Below are 22,178 nucleotides of genomic sequence, written 5' to 3' on the forward strand. Positions count from 1 at the left end.
CGGGTCAGTTCGATATGTTTTCTAAAAATATATTTCCAACTAAAGTAAATAGGTACCTACAGTGTGTGGCGCCATTGTGTTTACTAAACAAACGTAGGTACGTGGACGTGTAGTGTTGAATTCATTAAAAATGGCAGAGATGAGTGGAAAACATAAAACAGTGACATGTACGTGTTTCCTTGCTAACGTGAGTATGAATGAAGTTTGTAATATCTTATAATTCAGTGTATACTTACTCGTAGTATAACAAGAAGCACTTTGTAAGTACCTAGTAGATAGCTAAACCCCAATTTCCCACTACTCAGTCACAATTCTTCTTGCCAAATTACGAAAACTCCAAGCTACCAACATTATTTTTGTTACTTCAAGCCTTTACTACGACTTCAATAAATAAGATCGTGTACTAATAATTATGTTATGTTATGACTTATGGACAAAGAGATAGAGTCTGAGTATAAGCATGAAATATGTTGTCCTATCAAATAACTCCAGATTAATCTATGATATCGTAAGTTACTACTGGCAATGAAGTTTTATGAGTCAGCATTGCTATAATGAGCCAGTCAGAACACATAAAATCTTACGTTCTCCATGACGTCCCTCCACGGCACATCGCAAGGCACCAGAGTGCCGCACGGCACACAGTACGACTTGCCACAAGTGCCACGGCCGTATAGCAACTCCGTGAGATACTTCTTAACATCGAAGTTTAACGGTCCCATCAATTCCGCTGTTAGGAAGTTACAAATTAATTTAAAAAATGTCCTAATCAAGAATCAACCCCATTAAATTGTTCAGAGACTCCTTTGAATCCATGAATATTGATAAGAATATCAGGTTGGCTTTATTTAATAAAATAAATAAAAAATGTATTTATATTCTCTCTCGCCATAAATCCTTAGAAAAGCTAAGTGTTAACTAATTTATCTGTGTTTTAAACCATTCAAATATGTCATTTAACTATTTAGAACTTTAGCTGCAAAATGTTCACTCCACTGCCCGACAAAAGTATACCTACTAACTGTGTGTATTGAAGTGGTATAAATTAGTAGTATGCAGATTAATTAATCATCCATAACGCGCTGCGTTGCTTGTGTTATCTAATCTCTTAGAAACTTCAGTTTAGTTTCAGACTAATATTACTGACGACCCTGCCTCAGATTACTTAATAGTTACACCCTACAAAGTTTATCATTTATCAAAATTTTGGCAAAGATTTTTTTTCTGTGTAACCATAACCATGTAAAGTACGTCTGCGAAGGAAGGGACGAAATTATTCTGCACTGATATAGTATAGTTATTTAGAAAACTTCGGTTATACGTGTATGACACGGTACAAAGCAGCGAACTTCCTCTGAGCGGGCTTCAGGCTATAGCTCTCGCAGACCGTCACGGCGGGGAACACCGTCGCCCACTGCAGGTAGCGCGTGTCCGATGTAAAGTTCACGTGGTCCCCTCGCTCCACCATCAGTAGAAGGTATAGGCTGTAAGACTAGTCTAGTTACTAAGTCTTTGGTTAAGACTAACGGTACAGAGAGGCGAACTTCCTTTGAGTGGGCTTTAGGCTGTAGCTCTCACAGATCGTCACGGTGGGGAACACCGTCGCCCACTGCAGGTAGCGGGTGTCCGATGTAAAGTTCACCTGGTCCCTTCGCTCTACCACCAGTAGGAGGTACAGGCTGTAAGACTAGTCTAGTTACTACGTCTTTGGTTAAGACTAACGGTATAGAGCCGCGAATTTCCTCTGAGCGGGCTTCAGGCTGTAGCTCTCGCAGACCGTCACGGCGGGGAACACCGTCGCCCTCTGCAGGTAGCGGGTGTCCGGAGTGAAGTTCACTTGGTCCCCTCGCTCCACCACCAGTAGAAGGTATAGGCTGTAAGACTAGTCTAGTTACAAAGTCTTTAGATAAAACTAACGATACAGAGCCGCGAACTTCCTCTGAGCGGGCTTCAGGCTGTAGCTCTCGCAGACCGTCACGGCGGGGAACACCGTCGCCCACTGCAGATAGCGAGTGTCCGGGGTAAAGTTCACCTGGTCCCCGCGCTCTACTACCACCAGAAGAAGGTATAAACACCCGCTTGAGATGACCAGGATTACTATCCAGAACAACCTAGAAACGTAATGTACGCACATCACTATCGGAACTTAAAAACAAAAAACACTAATGAAGTGTTTATAGCTTTATACATATTATTGCTTTTAATTATTCAGGTGTTTTCTTTCTAAAATATCTTGTAGACACACGCACGCAAGTTATTTTGATTCCTATACAATAAAAGTTTTATAATAATATTAATTAAATAAAAAGTCAATTCAACTCTTTCAAAAACAATAAATGATGCGTAATCTCACCTGAATGCTATGAATGAATCACGTCGAAATAAATATTTTAATCCGTGAATCCCACTGTTCCTTCCAAAGAACAAAACTCTTCTACTTAACACTTGAAATACATTCTTTAGTATTTTAGGATACATTTTCTGTTTTTAAAATAGCATAACCTGAATATACCTTACTTTTCCATAATATCTGTCTATACTCAATGACTAGTGCGGCGAGCCAAAGCTTTTTAATTAAAAAGCCAATTACTTAAGTGCTGCAATATTTAAATAATAGTTGAATTTTCAGATTGATCTACCACTTAACTATATTAATAAACGAATACTTACCCACTAGGGTGCATGCTAACTCTTCAAGGTTCATGTTTCAAAAAAATAAAAACATTTATATTGATGTTACATTAATTTATAATAATTTTAAAAATACATTTCATCATCATCATCATCATTTCAGCCACAGGACGTCCACTGCTGGTCCGTCCAAAAAATACATTTAATAAATTACTAATTTTAAATAAAAAAAATACTTAATTTCCTAATTATAAAAAAAGTTAAACATAAAATGCATTGGTAATTAAAGGCATGAAATTAGGTACTTAAATAAAAATAAAATCTCACTTACGTCTTAAATGATTGTGTTAGTTAAAATAGTTTTTTTTTCTTTTTAGACGTTTCGCATTGTTTTCGCTGTGTATTATTTAATTAATGATTAGTATTCGAAACAAATGACAGTCGAAATATTTTAAAATTATTATTTGAAATTCAAAAATTTCGAACAGCATTTCGGCCTCGTAGTTTTGCAACAGTTTTATTCATAAATCCCCGTCGAGTAAGTAACACATAACACTGGCTGGATAAGTTAACCCACCCACCGTCTGAACCAACTTTTTTGCGTGGTGGTGGTCGTGACGTCATCGTCTGTCTCCAGAGGATCCGCGTAGGCCGCAGTTTGAGCAACCTCTGTGGTTGTAGCACGGAGGAATCTGTCCAGACGGAACCCTTTCAAAAGGTCCCATAGGAGATCCGGTTGCGGATGACGCCTCTCCCATTCAGTCGCTATAACATAAAATATTAGTTTTTAGTATTGCCAAAACAAAATAATGAAGTCTTGGTTATTAATATCCTGCAGCCTCTGGTAAATTCAAGTGTGTCATTACCAGTGCAGTGAATACCAAATACCCTAGTTGTTAATGACTCGATTAATATGCCGTTATCTATTCATTCATTTATTGATTTGGAAAAAAAGTAATTAGAATTACATTTCTAGGATAACGATGCAGGTGGCAATGGCATAAGAACGTCCAATTAAAACATTTCTCTACCACGCGAGGTTATGACTGAAAATCATTGAATCCATTGAATTAACGGTTGAATGAAATTAACAAGCACTCATTTCTATTACCTACTTGACCTAAAATAAACTTGATGAATGTTAGGCTCTACGCACAAGTTAAGACATTTAATTTTAAGCATTTTTTTTTAATTTTTTACTAAAAATAAAAATACTAAAAATATAAATAATAAATCAAAGCCAAAATTATTAGCTTTGTTCTCATGATACTTTTACTATCAGCGAACTCCTCGTTCCGACTCTACATAATCGAATCCTCAGTAAATACTCATACGTTTGCGCAAAGCCTAATGATTTTACAAAACCATTCAATCTTTGATCCAAGTCTTTGATTGATATAACTACTACTTTTTAATTCAACACCTATAAAGTAACCAAAAGCGAACGACTTGAAGACATTTGACCACTTCGCAGAAACTAATCCGTAGCATTCGCAATGAAAAGTGGAACAAGGACAATGAGGATCATTTCGATTTTTAGCTGTGAATGCAGATTTATAGGGCTAAGAAATCCTTAATACACAGTGCAAAAATTTTTGTTCTACGACAAAAATTGACGAAGTTATGGCCAAATTACTAAAAAAGTTCACTGACCGCCCGGCGCGGGGACGATGACGTCATTATATCCGATCCGAACGCTGCCGGCGTACTGCGTGGATAGAAAATATTTTTTTCTAGCCAAATTATCAGTTTTAGAGAAAAACTTGTAATGACATTTATTCATCAGAATAAAGTAAGCTATCGATAGGTTATTTTTAAAAATGGAAATTGTGAAAAATAACGCAAAAAATCCATACGCTCATACGATTCAATGGCACGCAGAGACGCGATTGGGGTCTCCGCGGTGGTATATTTGGCGATTTATTCAAATAAAGTGTACATAAGTGTTGTTAGAGTCATATCTTCTTCCAAGTAAAATATAAAAATGTATAAGTATTAATTTATTTACTTCTAACAATAAGGTATAACTTCTAACAATATGACATTGCTATGAAAATCATTTCGATGTACACTTAATATAATACCTACCTGTTATTTAGTTTTTCTGAGTTAAACCTACGCACCTACCTATCTATTCGCCGTTCCCATGGGCGGGCCAGCTGCTGCAGGAAGGACAGCCGCTCCGTGCTGGAAATGTATTTAATCTTAGCCTAGAAGCTGGGTATGACTACCCCGCCCCTCTCCTCTCCCCAGGTCATAAACTGGGCATGACTTCCCCCTCGGCCCGAAGTTGGGTATGATTTACCCCCCCCCCCGGCCCGAAACTGGGTATGACTTGACCCCTCCCCCTCCCCCCAGGCCAGAAGCTAGGTAAGGCTTGCCCCTACCCCCAGGCCATAAGCATAAGCTGGATATGGCTCCCCTTCGGCCAGAAGCTGGGTATGACACCCCCCCCCCCCATGCCAGAAATGCCAGAAACTGGGTATGACTTGACCCCCCCCCCCCTCCCCCAGGCCATAAGCTGGGTAAGGCTAGCCCCTCCCCCCAGCCCTAGAAACTGGTTATGACTTGACCCCTCCCCCCCCCCCCCCTCTCCCCAAGCCAGAAGCTGGGTAAGGCTAGCCCCTTCCCCCAGTCCATAAGCATAAGCTAGGTATGACTCCCCCTCGGCCGGAAGCTGGGTATTACTCACCCCCCCCCCCCCCCCCCCCAGGCCAGAAACTGGGTATGACTTGCCTCTCCCCCCTCCCACCAAGGCCAGAAGCTGGGTAAGGCTTGCCCCTCCCCCCAGGCTATAAGCTGGGTATGACTTATCCCCCCCCCCCCAGGCCAGAAACTGGGTATTAGCATCATATTAAGTATTATTATGTTCAATACAAACAATCATTAAGTTACACTCACCCCAACCGCGTCTCCGCATTGCATCGAATCCTATGAAAATGTGGTTTTTGGACATAGCAATACTTATTTTTCACAATTTTTATTTTTAAAAATTACTGGTCGATAGGTTACTTTATTTTGAAGAATAAATGTTATTAAAAGTTTTTTTCTAAAACTGATAGTTTAGCCGGAAAAAATATTTTCCATCCCATTAGTACGCCGGCTGCGCTCGATTCGGATATAATGACGTCACGCGGCCTTGCGTACGTTGACTTTTAGCGGCAAAAACGGCCTATGTTTATTACTTAATATCTTCGTAAGTAATGGTCCGATTTGGATAATTCAAAAAGATATATCTTTCTTATGTCTTAAAGATTAACGTAGATACTAGTTTTATTGAATTTTCTACAACAGTACTGATCCTCATTGAATTCGCATCGAGTGAATCTGGGTACGTACTCCGCAAACTCCTTATTACCGTTACGGAAATACCAATAACCATGAACTTAATATTACTCATTATTAAAACTGCGGTTTCAGTGTTGCATTTTCAATAATTTCTTGCTTTTGGAAATTTTATTGTTTTTGACGCATTTCCTTAGTTAAATTCCCATTAAATACAATTGAATAGGGAAAATGAATTATGATTCATTTTAGAATTCGGTTTTTGCTTGTTAATACCCAATTAAATATTTTACCTTGCCACAGGTAATGAAGGTAAATGATGTTTATCTGTAAAGGGGGGAATTACACGGCAAACCTGCAAAACTGTAAACCTGTGTCACCAGGATCTACAGTTTGGCATCCAAGAAGTCTTGGAACCCGCAACGAATTTAAAGTTACGAGTTTAGGAGAAGTTCGAAATAGTTATTATGTTAATTATTACTACTTAATTCCGTGAGACATAACTGAAAGGGTATTAAACTTTTTTAAGAACCCACGGATAAATGGATTACAAATGAAAGGGAGCCAACACATAAGCTTATTATTATGTCCCGGGAATCTGCCAATAATCTGTTACTCACGGCAGTAGGGCTCCTTGTCCGTAGTGAGCACGAAGTAGGTCCCAGCTGCCCGCAGCCTGCCAGATCCTCCTACCGCGTTGATGCCCATCTCTGAGCATGACGCCTGTCTGTCGCACGCTGCTACCAGACTGGAGTTCACACTGCCGGATAAATACCACTTGGGTCAATTCCCTTTTCCTTTACTAAAATGGTCCTAATTGGCCTAATAGGGTCGACCCCATCATAGTACCAAAGTTGATAAGATTCAAATTAGCAGGCTTACTCCACAAGACAATAGCCATATTTTCAACTCTATCTGTGACTTTGCTTTTGTAAATTATTATGTGAGACAATAGAAGAATCTATTAATTAATTATAATATGAGAGTGAAAGCTGCAAAGAACAAAATCCTTTTTAACAAAAAACGGTAGAATCACTAAATCAAAGGCTTTCCACTTTGTTCCTGTGCTCCCTTGTGTGTATCAGCGTGAACAAAAATTACAAAGATAATATTATTTGTGTACCTACTTAGCTAATTAAATTATGTATTTTACCTTTCATAAGTCAAGTTCCATCGATGAGCTCTGAAGGAACAGTTACTATTGATCAAGGACTCCGTGAACAAAAGATATGCCCGACCATGACTACAGATCGCTTGTTGCAATTCTGGAAAAGAAAATCAACGTTTAAGAACCTCTTAGGTATAAGTATACAGTTTATTCACAGAATTAAAATGTAATAAAATAACTAACTTATAGGTGAAAAAGGTAGTGAACTTAACCAATCCGATCTTGATTCATTGTAGCAACCGGGTTGCTTCATACCTCCGTTGGGATAGAAATCTGCATGTCCTGTAAGGTAATATTTTCAGATCAATTTTCCTGTAAAATTCAGCTCCCCAATAGTTAACCTACCTACTTTCATAGCTAGAGCTAAGCAGACTAACGGAATAAATTGAAATTGTCTTGATTACAGAAAGAAACTTTATTTCAGTAAGGTATTTGCATCATCTCACCTGTTGGTTCCGGCAAACCAAACCCAACTTTCTGCAGTAACCTCCCGTTCGTATGGATGACGTCAACAAAATCGGCGTCAATCTTATCCAACCGTTCTGATCGATTCGCTGTGCGGAAACATGGCTGAGCGGGATCTAGACCTGTGAACCCATTCATTTATTAACTGCATAATACACATTTCCGCTTAAATGCAGAAAACCTAAGTGACTAATAAACTAACCAGTGATTCTCTCCACTCCTCCTAAGAGATACGAGGCGAAGGAGCATATATGAGCACCTAGGCTGTGTCCAACAAAATGGAAGTCTTTAAAGCGGCATCCAGATGCTGCTTTCAACTGCCGCAAGAAACTGAAACAATATCCATATAAAATGAAGTATTCGGACTTATTTCTATCAATTTTGGGTAAGATTTGGTGTTATAAGTTTAGGAAATTACTTTGTGACATCTGACCCAACGCGTCGAGTATTGGCAACAGCTCTCCAGTACTTCCACGTATTTCCTCCTTCACTCCAATCCACGGCTATCACGTTGACATCTGCCTAGTTCAAAACAACAATTAATCATTCAGTATTCCGCAGAATTATTATCGCCTCAAAGGTAATATCATACCCATTGTAGGAAAGCTCTCGTCATATCATGGACCCACGAAGCGTTGCTATGACTCATAAATCCGTGAACAATTATCACGGTCTTCCTGGTAGGCTTAAAGTCCACCCACTCCAAACCAAACTGGTCACCAGGCATCACCTAGAACAGGGTGACTACGGTGAGCCAGATCAAACTCCTTTTTCAAAGAATTCAAAAGTAGGTGTTATCTACCTATACTCGGTATGAATCTACCTGTACTCGGTATGAATCTACCTGTACTGGATATGATATCTACCTGTACTCTATAGGGTATCTGCCGTGATGAGAAGTAGAAGTGCGTGTTGATTTTGTGCGAAGGATCTGGCCTCATGTTCAGCAGCCACGTGGTGAGCTGGCGGGTGATGGAGCCGAGGCCGAAGCAATCCACGATGTCAGGCACTGTCTTATCTAGTAGATTCTGAAAGAACTACAGATTAGTCGGTCTGGTCGGCTTCTAATTTGTATGAATAAAATAAATAAATAAATAAATAAATGAGGAATCGGCCGATACCAAATCGCTTCCTAATACGAGAGTATGTTTACTCCAGTCGTATTCGATACTGATTAAAATCTATCGGCCGATAGAAAATAATATGTAGTCTGCGGGGACGGACGTTTAGAAATTATGTCCAACAATTTAAAAAAAAATAAACTACTTTAAATCTACGGTAACTGTGGCGACGTATTTTTGACTGGCTAGGCTGTTTTCTTAAAACACATAACATATTTTGATTCTGGATGGACTTCCTAAAACAGACTTTCTCTCTTTAAAACACCAAAGTATTACGTCAATACACTGTTCAGCAAAATTATAACTTCGTGATACTTTCTAGAACTTACCTCAGGATCTCCGGAGCCGGCTATGTTCGGTCTGGACGTGGTGTTGTCGTGCATGTGCATGAACTCCCGCAGATCATCGGGGCTGATGTGGTTCTCCACTGGAAATGGTCACCAGCTTTAGTTTTGAGTCGTTTATTAAGTAATTGATTTGTAGTAAAAATCTGACTGTAGCGAAATTTACGAAATCTATATCTCAGAAACTTAATTACTGTACTTGATTAGGTACTGATTGGAGGCTGGGCCCGAAAACAATACAGTAACTGTTGCTCTTTTAATTTAGGCCTTAACGAATTAATAAAGTTAATTACATAATTACAGCACCTGCACTAATACAAATTCATATTATTCAAAAAAGTTTTAGAACACAACGACAACTTAATATAAGCAAGAGTAGATCTGTAGTATCTTTTTACTTTTGAGATTGACGCATTGCTGTGTAATATTTTACCTTCCGTATGTCTGATTTATGCAAGCATTCTCTAATAAAAGAAACGAATGCATTCGACAGCCTTGGAACGTAAACATTTTAATAAAGTTCCACTAAAAGTTGATTAATGTAATTTATCAGTTAAAATGCGCCATGCGGAAAATAATATTCCAATCAGTAACTTGTGAAATTATACTCTTTTGTACGGTTGCAATGATTTAATTTAACAAAATTCATAGAGGAAATTATTTTCCTGCGTTCGACTGCGTTTATTCTTATAGTGTAAAAAGCTGTCGGTTGCAGATAAGTTACTAACTATTGTCCCCATCATTCCATTTTGATGATCAGTAGTTCATCTGTTCATTAACCTTTCTTGATGTTTTTATATCCATATCCTCATGCCATAATTCGCCATAACAAGGAAATATCTAATGTGCGTTCTTCATCCAACTTTACGTGCGTGACAAGAAATGCTCCATTATCCAACTCTCGTCCCTAATTTAGTGGCGTAACCTTGCAAGGTGTATTGCATAAAACTTCCGCTGTCTCCAAGACAACTAGTCAACATTCCATGACCTCGGGTAAGAGCCTTTAACCTGGCTTGTATATTTATTATTCAATGAGCAGTCCGCTTGCGACAGTGGCCCAAAACACGCCTATCGCACTATGCGCGGCCCTTCGCAAACTAAACCATTCCGAGCCTAAAATGTACCAGTTTTGTCACTAATCAATTCTTATCTTTACCGTGAGAACTGACCCTAATTAGTGCAACAAAATGAGTCCACGACGTATTTTGGTGTCAATAAATTGGTCAATATGTTACGAAAAACTGTATTAGTGATTCATAGGGCCTATTTTTTTAATTAGACAAATTCAATATTACTAAGAAAATATGAAAAAGTTTGTTTAAAACGAGTTTATCTTTTTTCCTCTATCTACAGATCACAGATACATTGATTTGATATTATTCCTCTTTATGTGGGTAAGTTGATAAAAAAGTTGTTACGTTGGTACTGACTGAAGCATAACAAATATTTACTTACCCACTCGCGATTCAATTTGCACACTATTCAGTAAAAAAACGCAGTTTGACGCAGTATAATCTTATTTACATATCGCAGCGCGTAAGTTGTAAAGGCTTTGCAAATAGTAGTTACAATATTATTAAAATTCTCACACTCGTCCGTAGTCATCCACAACCGGTGAGCGCTGCTGAGTTGCAGCACACAAACAATTTGAACTGCACAGAACAGACGATTTATCACTGCCATGTTACTAGTACAATTGAGTAAACTAAATAAAATTTAATTTATTTAATTAATTGTCACTCGAGCTTGGTGATTTACGGCTCACCCTGCAAATCGCTTGACAATGACTAAACGATCCGTGCACCCGCATAAGGTCAACCCGCGAGATGCGCCAACGCACCGCGAATGCCTGAACTACAGCATTATAATGTATAATTGCACCCAATCAACAGAATAAAATGCTCGATACAATTTAGTTTAGCATAATTAGCACTGAGAATACAAGACTCTAGAGATCTGTTAAAAATTCAAGGCTCTGTTTCAAGAATATAGTTTAAAGAAACATAGGCAGCTATGTAAATATTTTAACAAGGATATTATTTATTATACCTATATGCGCATTCATCTAATACTAAGTACATATCTAATCAGAAAAAAATTGCTCCATATGTACTTCAACGTAAAGTTGTTTCTTCTTGGGCGCCTAAATAAATAGGTACATTAGTAATATAAATGATTGTTCAGGAAACAATTAAAAATTTATAATTAATTAACAATTAAACTAATATTACACAAACAAACTTAGGTACATACCAACCCCGGCTAGCAAATAGGAAGACGCAAACCAAACGAACAACTTTTAGGTCCTTCATACATTGCCGGCAATGGCTGATGGTTTGGTTACCACTTGATGTTGATTTGCCGTTTGTACATCGTTCGTTCGTAAACTAAGCCATCATGTCTTACTACACTAACTGCACTGTAGTTAGAAACCTTACACAGACTATAGGGTAGTTTGAGTCTAGGGTAGACTATAGGGTACTTAACTTGGATTGTAAAGTGCCTACCTATTATTTAGCTGAACTAAAGAAAACTTAACACGTCATGTTGCTGATATTATCGGTTGGCAGTCCCAAATTACGTACCTTCTGAATCGAAAGATAATTGCAATAGATAGGTACCTAACACTATATAATATGGTCAGAATGGTCAATAACGTAGTAAGTAAAATATTACGTACCTATCTATTGCAATTACAATATTAAATACAATAGTAAATAAAGTTATCTGTATCCAGCAAACCCTGACAATGGCAGATTTCCGCAGGAAGCATCGAGCTCGACCTAGCCGATATGATAAATTAATGTCATTTATTCTGTTTTATCAATTTAAAAATAGTTTATTGATATTATTAATAATGTTTTTTCGCTGTCTTTTTAAATTTATAACTTATACGAACTTATGTTATTATTATTACCTAGTTCAAATTAGAATTGAAATACTTATAAGTCCTTCCAGGACACTAACACGTTCTAGCTTGCCCTACTTACCACTTTACCACTTGAACATCATTATCAACTGATCTCTGCCGCCGAAAAGTGGCGAAAGAAACTCAGTCACCTTTGTAAGCCTCTCATTTGTTTCAGGAAATACCAGAACTATGACCAAAATTCTCATGATAAATTGCCCACACGTGGTAAAATACGAAACCAACAATACAAAAACATTACAAAAACGTACAGAATAGCGGACTTGGAACTGGGGATAAATAAAATGTAAATAGCTAAAATAGCAACGTCACATACTTAGATAAACTGTTGATTAGAGACAGTTTAGATTACTTTAATGATTGTGAAATTTCGTAGAAGTGTTACTTTTGATTAAAATTATATAAAAGTAAACAATCAAACTTGTTTGTTGAGAGAAGTTTAACTTTACGCGCCTTTATCTACACGTAGCGCCATCTAGTAAAAACTAACAAAAACTTTAAATAGCGCCTCTTTGCCACAAGCATCCATCGACAACCGATTTGTTTGCCTAGCTATCTCTTTCTTCCTTAAATACTACTTAATGTCTTAGAGAAAGATGCAGAACATTTAACTTTTTTTTGTGTCTCACTGTTTTCAGTGTTGCTAACACTTGCCTTCATTTCTTCTATTTTAACAAAAATGTATAGTTATTTTCTATTTACAATGCTAATCGACACTTGTTTTTAATTATAACTTGTATTAAAATATTTAGCGTCACTGTAGTTGTGTTTTAAAACTACTTTTTCGTCAAAAAAAGCCAAATAAATATATCGTGTTATTTTTTTACTATACCATACGGCAGCATTGGTAGAAAATGACACGATGTGATTGGTTCATGAATAAAACCGTTCAAAATTCGTAGCAACTGTCGTCAAACTTCAAAGTGCTTCAAAGTTCAATTCAAACGTATGGCCGTTTGAAACTCCTTTGTGAATTTTGTCAACAATCACTTTACTATTAATTCCTTACAATTTATTTGACTGTACTTTGTATTTTTAAGCTAGTTTAAAATGTCCTCGATCAAAGAAGATGAAAAGAAAGAGATTCCTGAAATCATACACGACCCTCAAACCAACTGTTCCTATCAAAGGTTGCGATTTTTCGGAAAGGTTAGTTGAATTCTTAATTATTTCACTGTAGATTGTGTACTTTACCTATATCAAATACTGCGCGTTGAATTATGCCCAAAGGTCATAATAATATAAATAAGTTCACACCTAATGCATGCAAGACATCTGGTCTTAAAAAAACCAGTACAGAACCGTTACGATTTTTAATACCACAAACACCTGAATTTTGTGTGTTTTTATGTCTTAAAGATAGTAATTAAAGCATTCATTGATATACACACTTACATTTTCGATTTCTGATCCACCAATTTCAGTAAATATTACCATGTTTCTGACTTAAAAGTTTTGTTTTAGGGTGGCTTTGCAAAATGCTACGAAATACAGGACTTGGCCAACCACCAAGTTTATGCTGGCAAAATTGTGTCAAAGAAGTTGATGGTGAAGACCAGCCAGAAAGAGAAGATGGCTCAGGAGATATCAATCCACAGGTCCTTGCAGCACAAGCATGTGGTTGGCTTCCACAGCTTCTTTGAGGACTCCCTAAACATATACATTATACTAGAGCTTTGTAAGAGACGGGTTAGTACTTATCAATCATGTTATCAACTTTCAAATATTATGTATTTTAACTGTTTATTTAAGTTGTGAACCTTGTTTCTTCCTATTGAGTGCTCTTCAAATAAGTAACAGCTGTCACTTACACAACATCTGTACATGCATTAAATGCTTAAGTTTTGTTTGTGATAATTTATATCATGCAGGAAACTCAATGATAATTTTATTGAGCATCAATAGTGGATTTACCTGTTCTGTATTGAAACCTCATAACTTTCGTTAAATTATTTTATGAATTATGCTATTTTATCTTCAGTAAAAAAATTTACTGTTGATTTTAAAAAAAGTTGCATAATTACAAATTAATTTTAACAGTCAATGATGGAGCTTCACAAACGTAGAAAAGCAATCACCGAGCCGGAGACCCGGTTCTACATGCATCAGATCTTGCTCGGAGTGCAGTACTTGCATAGCAAGCGGATCATCCACCGGGACTTGAAACTCGGCAATCTGTTCCTTGACGATGACCTCCATGTCAAGATTGGAGATTTTGGCCTTGCAGCCAGAATTGAATATGAAGGTGTGATTATGATTTGAATTAATTTAATTAGGTTTAATGATGCAGCAACTTTTGTTTTTTTAAGTTGAAATTAAAATAGATTTTTCTCGAGTGTAATGCACATCACAACATCTAGTATTCCACTTTTAATCTTGTTTCAATCAATTAATTTTGAAAGCTCTTTTTTCATAAAACTTTCAGAAACAGTACAAACTGTTACATAATTTAGATATTAGCTTCTTGTTTTTCTACATTATTTTCTCTCTTGAGTGTGTGAAAACACATCGCAGTGAAACTACTTTTGAATATATTTTTTTTAATCTTCATCAACGTAGGAGAGAGAAAGCAGACTTTATGCGGCACACCCAACTACATTGCACCAGAGATATTGACGAAGAAGGGCCACTCCTTCGAAGTGGACATCTGGAGCTTGGGATGCATCATGTACACCCTCCTCGTGGGGAAGCCGCCCTTTGAGACTTCTACACTCAAGGACACCTATAAGAGGATCAAGCAGTGTGAATACAGGTACACATTACACATTTGTAGAAGCTAATTAAAGTTTTCAACTGAAAAAATAACCATTGAATAGGTACTCCTCTTTTAATATTTTCTAATGGTTAAGAGTAGGCGCACACCGTTGATTTTTAGTTGGCCGATAGTTGTGCCCGATTTTAATTTGTATGAAGAATCGGCCAAATCGAATCGGCCTAGTGTGTGCACTCCCATACAGGCCCATACTGATCAACTGCCCGACTAAACTATCGGCCGACGAAAAATCAACGGTGTGCGCCTACTCTAAGTTTTACTTAAGTTTACATTTTATGTACTTTATTAAACATTCCATTAGTTGAAAAAGTTACTGTTTCGTCTTAAACTAGCTTAAATTACCACGATTAAAATGTCGCGATGTTTTAACATGATTGTTTTCCATTGTCCCGCACCAGCGAAGGCGTTGAATTAGCGCTGCGCCTATGTTGCGCGGGCCCCTGGCATAAGTTGGGCTCTCGGTACGCTCAGGCCTTGGTCGAACATAAAACCGTCTCGCAGCAGTACAGGTGGTTCATGTTGCCATACGGTGATGGTCTGCCGTGCATATGATGCTTATGTGTTGTTTCCATTATATCGGGGAAATGTCCATTGTTAACATGCTAGCATTATGTTGATGACATCAGTGAATAATAAAGTCAATAGTCAAATTAACGCCTCTAAAAGATGTTTTAAAATAAATAGTCTTAAAAGTATCTTATTGACAAATAAATTAACAAATGCAGCTGTAACTTGTGCTGTCGCTGAAAAGGAATAACATCTGCAATTTAATTCATTAACATGCCATGAAGATACTTTTAATATTTGCGTCATCAAGGGCATAATATGTTTTTAATCCATACCAAACCCGGAGTAAGAGCGCTTTCACATTTAGGCGACTTTAGCAGCTCGACAGACGCGCTGTCCTGTCGATAATTTCATACATACAGCGGCCTGCCTTCACAAAAAGCCGCTGTCGCGCTTCTGACGACCTAGTGTGAAAGCAGTCTTAAGAGCCATTTCACAAAAATATTCCGCGCGAATTTAGGTAAAAGCTGTCAACGCAACGTCAAAAGAGTAAAAAGAACGCTGAAATGGACAAAAAAATCTTGAGCCGTGACCGTATTAAGACTTGATTTAAGTTATTAATTTTAAGGTAGAATGAGGTATTCAAACTTGATTAATTAATTTAAATTTTTAATAGAGTTTATTAAGTCTTTTATATTTCGATTCATAATGAAACACGAATAGGTATAATATGTAAAATATATATTAAGTACAAAATAAAGACAGTCACATAGTGAAAAATAAATCTGCCCCCTTACAGCTCCATCATCGGACCCTGGATACGAATAATGAAACACGAATAGGTATAATATGTAAAATATATTAAGTACAAAATAAAGACAGTCACATAGTGAAAAAAAATCTGCCCATCTGCCCATGCCAACAGCTCCATCATCGGACCCTGGATACGAAATATTCGTCAAGGCGAATCACACAAGCCCAAACTCCATAGGGTTTTATTGTTTTGTTACGGAGGTGGCCATTGCATCTCCTCCAGATCCATTATCAGACAGAGCTAAGAAATAAATAAATAAATATTATTATAAGTAAACAAATAACTAAAATAATTCATCTTACTATCTTACTTTTTACTAGTCTTACTAATATTATAAATACGAAAGTTTGTGTGGATGTCTGGATGTTTGTTACACTTTCACGCAAAAACTACTGAACAGATTTTGATGAAACTTTACAGTACAGTACAGCAGTACTAGGCAGTCTGTGTTCAACTATCACTCGGGTCGGACGTTCCTATCGCAAGACCTTTGGTTCACTCAGTTCCGATACGACTCTAGTGCTGAGTGTAATTATTTTCGTGAATACATTGAGTTTATTAATTTATACGAGTGGATTTCATTTTGCCTGAGACCTACGCCATGAACCCTGAACCAGAAGACCCTGTCGCCAGCGACAGCGATGCTCATCCATCCCTGGCATCGACCAGAATAACAATGTATAGGCTATAATTTATGACGATCTGTGACAAACTAAGTTTCAAGCGGGTGAAGCCGCGGGCAATACTACATATTTCATACTAGCTTTTTGCCCGCGACTTCTTCTGCGATGAAGTGGAAAATGGTTCTAATAGAATTAAAATATTCTAAGAAAATTAATTTTGTTAAATGATTATATTTTTTGATATAAAATCTACATCATCATTATGTTTAAATATTTGAATACTTACAAAATTATGAGATCTTTCAAAAACAAAATTAAAACACTATACCTGCCGCAGATTTCTTTGTAAACAATGTTTTTTTGTTTTTCCTTCAGGTGCTAAAATCACCAGGCTATTGTGTGCGCATACTCTGGAGTATTCCACATACAACTGGTCGTCGGAGAAGCATAGATTTCCATTAAGTCTACTCCCGCTACCATATGGAACTCCGCTAAAACTCGTGAGGGCGCCAACACTTGCTTTTGTATCGAAAATTAGTATGAGCAGCTGCGCACGCGGTTGCCCGTTGCAGGCTCTATGCAACCACACTATTTTAAACCGTGGTCCCTAAGCATGAGATGGGAAACTGCACTCTCTTGAATTCTCTTGAATTTGATGGTGTTAGGGGAATCCTAGGAATGAATACAGACTTTCCAATGGAATCTCCTCATCAATATTGCGAAATTGCGAGTTGCAATGCAATGTTACGTTTTCACTTGTTATTTTATTGTAATCTGACCTTGATTTTTCAAACACGTGTCAAAATAAAAAAAAAAATTAAATCAAAAGTACTAAGGAATATTTCATTGATATCAACTTAGAAACAAGCACAGATCACAGAAACTAAAGGGAAATGTGACAAGGGACAAATTGGAACATATTGCTTGTGAAAGCAATGATGACAGTAGCAACGTCATTATGTAAACAGTTTATATTGCTTGCATAGTACTAAAGATTATTCGAACGTTGAATACTGATACCGCAATGGATAATGAGCACATAATTTGATTTCTTTGTGTGTGTGAATTTCTAATACGACACTGAGTTTCGAACTCAGCGCATTACTTAGCATCTCTCTATATTTCTATGGAACCAAGTTATCTCCAAAATAACATTCCACACCTTTTTAACCTAGTCAGTCAGGTAATAATTTTAATAAAATACGAAGCACGTCATCTATCAATAGGATATATTATTATGTATATTTTAGAAGTTAATAAATTATGCATAAAATATAAACACTTTAGAAGTTTAGTTAAATCGTAGAATTTCTGAAAAACAAGTACTAAAATCGTACTGAAAAAAAAAGTATTAATATGTTATCTAATTTATTTATTAAACGTCGAATTTTATCAGAGATTTTGGACTAAAGTTTTTGAAAATATTTTATAGCCTACATAGAAAAAAATTAGGATTCTAAATCGTGAAAGAAATTTTTTTCGGAGCCTATTGCCTCCAAACAAACAAACAAACAAACAATTAAATCTTTCCTCTTTTATTAGTATAGATTTAACAACAAAACAAAACGCTTCTTTTTCTTCTTCACGAAACAAAACTCAAAGCGGATAAATAAATAAACAAATCTTTGGCCAATTTCACAGCGCCATCTAGTCCAAAAGTAGGCAACCAATATGCTTGTGTTAAGGGTGCTATCATAATGGATATACTTTTTTTATAATTTATTTATTAAATTAAATACATGGTACCTACATATTATACATAGTTACACCCAGATCCGTCAAAGAAATTAAAATTCATCATTTCAATTTCTGCTCGGCCGGCCGACTCGAAATAGCCTCTCGGCATAGTATCAAATGTATTTGGTCGCCGTACAAATCACCGCTTTACGACACGAACGCACGTAAACGTCACGGCGGGAAAAATGACACAGGTCCTGCCTTGACGGGCGCTCGCGCCATACTAATCGATGTCGGCTTGCGCATTGTAATTTATACTGATATTCACATCAATATTTTGACAAAGTGGTTACTAATATTTAAACAATAACTGTAGAAATTAATTCTACAATGAATATTCTTTATTATGGGATACTTTTATTGCAGTTATTGCTGTCTTTTTAAACCAAAAACCACGATCAAAATGTGACGTTAATCTTCAAATTTGCCAAATTATTTTTAGATTTTACTCAATAATGGTAATGAAATTCAAGAATCTATTTCATTAATGGACTACAAGAATATATGTCCGATGATTACTATATATTTTTAAGCTTATTATATGAGCATAAATAATAGATACAGGACTTTGAAAATGAGTCTGCGGCAATTTTTTCGTAAAATGGTTGTGGGGAGATGGGGCACTGTGAATTAAGCAAAATAGTTTTAGTAAATCCGTTTCATTAATGGTCAACAACAAGGATTGACCTATCTTTCGCAGTTATTAAATAATCTCTGGGTGTTGCTTAAGATAGTAATTCATGCTTCCAAAATCTTAGAAATTCGCACGAAAATGTAAAATGGCTCTTAATGTATGTAGGTACTACGCAGCAGCTGGTTTGAAGGTTTAGCCTATAACGCATCTAACCCTATAGGATCCCATCGTCGCTGCGCAAGCCGGCAGCGTCCATGATAGTGCTGCAGCTTCAGTCCAACCCGGCGCGGCGGCCGTCGGTGGACAAACTACTGCAGCACGAGTTCTTCTCGTCTGGCATCCTGCCAGCTGCGCTGCCGGTGTCCTGCCTCACGACCGCGCCTCGTACCGACCAGCTGGAGGGCGTGGCGCTCCACCGCCGCCCGCTCAACGAGGTCAACACCAATGGTAAGGATATTCAGCCGTCATGATCTAGCTGGAGCATAATTTCTCACAATTCGGTGGACAAACTACTGCAGCACGAGTACTTCTCGTCGGGCATCCTGCCGGTGTCCTGCCTCACGACCGCGCCGCGTACCGACCAACTGGAGGGCGTGGCGCTCCACCGCCGCCCGCTTAACGAGGTCAACACCAATGGTAAGGATATTCAGCCGTCATGATCTAGGGAGCATAATTTCTCACAATTCGGTGGACAAGCTGCTCCTACCTACATGAGTTCTTCTCGTCTGGCATCCTGCCGGCCGCGCTGCCGGTGTCCTGCCTCACGACCGCGCCTCGTACCGACCAGCTGGAGGGCGTGGCGCTCCACCGCCGTCCGCTCAACGAGGTCAACACCAATGGTAAGATATTCAGCCATCATGAGCTAGTTACAGCGAAGAGTGTAACTCATATGTCATATTTTGAACTGTCTTAGACACACTTGTCTTTTGTGGTATACAAGCCACCTGTAAAACTATATTTTCGTTTTAATCGTCTTGAAACTAGCCATTCCCTGTGCAAATGTAAAAACTTTTTGTGTTAGACACCATACAACGACTTGGTTATCTGGTGTGCTGTGTCGATAACAAAAGGAGACGTCAGAGCAGCCCCATAAATCAGGAACGACTTTGTCATGTAGTATTTACTAATATAAGACATCCCGTAAAAACACGATGGTAAATCAAAGATATTGCCAGGAATCTTCAATTTAGAACTTACAAACATCAGCGATGTAACTGATTATCTAGCAGTGCCAAATTAAGACTTACTTGATGCCCCAAGCAAAGGCTGCTCACCTTTTGAAGAGTCGGACCAAACGGTAGATTCAGTCGTTAACGACGCTGCTTACATTTTTTATTTCAGTTACTATGATTTTTGAATTTGGTGCGTATTTTCAAACCATACTTGTTGAGCAGTCTTGCACTAAGTAATCAACTCCTGTGCTACTTTACTTATGGGATAACAAACAAGCCAGTTCTCCCGCTATGAAACTCGTAATTATAGTGCGTGTGTCGTTGAAGTAGATCACGCGATGGCGGTGGACTCGCCGGTGAAGCGCGAGCCGGGCGCCGAGCCGCGCGCCGTGGAGCCCACGTCGCACCGCCAGAACCTCGTCGCGCTGCGCGACCAACTCGCCGCGCTGCTTGTGGGGAAGGTACGTAGATGTCCTAATTATCACCGATATACATAATTTACAGAAAAAGGAAGCACAAAAGATCTCAACCTGAACCTGCCGCCTGTGGTGGCTCAAAAAGTTCATGCAATTCGCATAATAGGCGATGATCATGCTCAGATTATTATTGATACATTGGGCAACTACTTCTATGTGTAGATATCGATAAAATAAACATTTATTTTTATACAAAATAGTGTAGATTATCGACAAAATAAAAACTTGTGTATTTTACACAAATATTTCTCACTTGCAAGAATTCAGCTTAGGAAATGTATGTTTATTTACCAGGTTGTATTTTGAAAATCAGTTAGTGTAATAATTGCACTGTAATCTGATCTTCAAAGCGATAATAGGAATGGTGTCGGCGCCAGATTACAGGACGCGGGTTCGATCCTCGCCGCGCCGCTAGCCACTTGAACTTACGCGTAACACAAGTTTTTAACTTACCACGCGAGACGTTAACCAGATTAATCTTTAAAAAAAAATCAGATGTCTAAAAAGAAGTTTTCTTCCAGCTGAAATGCCGGCCAGAATGCCTGACGGACGAGCTCAGCGACCCGGCCGCCCAGCCGCTGGTGTGGGTCGGCAAGTGGGTGGACTACAGCGACAAGTACGGCTTCGGCTACCAGCTCTGCGATGAGAGCGTCGGCGTCATGTTCAACGACACCACCAAGCTCATCATGCTCGCCAATGGACTGTGAGTAGACGACGACCAACTATTGTTGATACTTGAGATGTCATCTCCTTGGAGCGCTCGCCGTTTTTCAATCTCGCCGTAAATTACCAAGCATATGTCTGCCGACTATAAAGTCATATAATATTGAACTCTTTCAGCATCATCATCATCATCATTTCAGCCATAGGACGTCCACTGCTGAACATAGGACTCCCCCAATGATTTCCACAATGGCCGGTTGGTGGCGGCCGGCATCTATTTTCGATCGCATCATCATCGAACACTGATACTACTGATTCTACTCGAAACCGCGTCACCTAACCCATATTATTATTTCTTCTTACCACAAAATATGACATACACATAATGATAAATTGGCAATTGTATCCAATTTGTTTTCAGGTCATTGAAATTTCAATTAATTCTAAGACAATTGAGAAATTGTAGTAACAGTTACTTCTTTACTTTTTCTTCTAATCTGTTTGCCTTTGTAAATAGGTGCAATAAATAAACGAAATGTATAAAAAAATGTGCATTTGTTCCACAGAAATGTGCATTACATCAACCGACAGGGCCAGGAGCAGTACATGACAATGCGGGAGTATCCGCAAGAGCTTGACAAGAAGATGAAACTACTCACTTACTTCAGAAGATACATGACTGAACACCTCATGAAAGCTGGTGAGTATCTATTTCTTACATTCATTATTGAATTCTTTCGTACCAGTCCTGGATCTGTCATTAGGCCGTATGGGCCGCGGCCTAGGGGCGGCAGCGTCTTTGGGGCGGCAGATTTCAGATGACGCTTACTCGATTT

General features: G+C 38.1%; 2 protein-coding genes across 6 annotated transcripts in view; one reads left to right on the top strand and one right to left on the bottom strand.

Moving 5' to 3' along the window:
• Window positions 1-8: 8 nt before the first annotated feature.
• LOC135084067 (serine/threonine-protein kinase polo) overlaps window positions 9-22,178 on the top strand; it is a 23,600-nt gene continuing 1,430 nt past the window's right edge. The window contains exons 1-10 of one of the 4 annotated variants that reach the window (XM_063978810.1): window positions 9-187; window positions 12,988-13,092; window positions 13,408-13,632; window positions 13,984-14,188; window positions 14,503-14,695; window positions 15,115-15,225; window positions 19,252-19,478; window positions 20,531-20,664; window positions 21,201-21,382; window positions 21,909-22,042. In XM_063978810.1, coding sequence (XP_063834880.1) covers window positions 131-187; window positions 12,988-13,092; window positions 13,408-13,632; window positions 13,984-14,188; window positions 14,503-14,695; window positions 15,115-15,225; window positions 19,252-19,478; window positions 20,531-20,664; window positions 21,201-21,382; window positions 21,909-22,042 — 1,573 coding nt within the window. In that variant the 5' untranslated portion in view covers window positions 9-130. Of the gene's footprint in view, window positions 188-12,983; window positions 13,093-13,407; window positions 13,633-13,983; window positions 14,189-14,502; window positions 14,696-15,114; window positions 15,226-19,251; window positions 19,479-20,530; window positions 20,665-21,200; window positions 21,383-21,908; window positions 22,043-22,178 lie in introns of all 4 variants that reach the window. The other 3 variants (XM_063978817.1, XM_063978825.1, XM_063978831.1) reach the window with 3 other exon arrangements.
• Window positions 2,808-10,950, bottom strand: LOC135086753 (pancreatic triacylglycerol lipase-like). 2 transcript variants are annotated; one of them, XM_063981537.1, is made up of 11 exons: window positions 10,604-10,950; window positions 9,000-9,097; window positions 8,416-8,577; window positions 8,142-8,279; window positions 7,968-8,071; window positions 7,752-7,879; window positions 7,531-7,671; window positions 7,268-7,366; window positions 7,070-7,181; window positions 6,537-6,676; window positions 2,808-3,396 (listed from the first exon to the last, which is right to left on the bottom strand). In XM_063981537.1, the coding sequence occupies exons 1-11, from the start codon at window positions 10,695-10,697 to the stop codon at window positions 3,200-3,202; spliced, it is 1,413 nt and encodes a 470-aa protein (XP_063837607.1). In that variant the 5' UTR covers window positions 10,698-10,950; the 3' UTR covers window positions 2,808-3,199. The 2 variants fall into 2 exon arrangements, with proteins under 2 accessions (XP_063837607.1, XP_063837616.1); XM_063981546.1 differs by lacking the exon at window positions 10,604-10,950 and adding an exon at window positions 10,470-10,554 and having other exon boundaries at window positions 2,809-3,396.

This window comes from Ostrinia nubilalis, chromosome 2 (assembly GCF_963855985.1).
Source record: "Ostrinia nubilalis chromosome 2, ilOstNubi1.1, whole genome shotgun sequence".
Lineage (NCBI taxonomy): Eukaryota > Metazoa > Arthropoda > Insecta > Lepidoptera > Crambidae > Ostrinia > Ostrinia nubilalis.

Excerpts from the sequence above, each read along its gene's own strand:
- LOC135086753 (XM_063981537.1), bottom strand. The coding sequence starts at position 10,697 with ATGGCAGTGATAAATCGTCTGTTCTGTGCAGTTCAAATTGTTTGTGTG. Across the intron at positions 8,072-8,141 it reads CGAGAGCTTTCCTACAATGG|GCAGATGTCAACGTGATAGC; the intron begins GTATGATATTAC and ends GTTTTGAACTAG. Across the intron at positions 7,182-7,267 it reads ACTACCTTTTTCACCTATAA|AATTGCAACAAGCGATCTGT; the intron begins GTTAGTTATTTT and ends TTTCTTTTCCAG.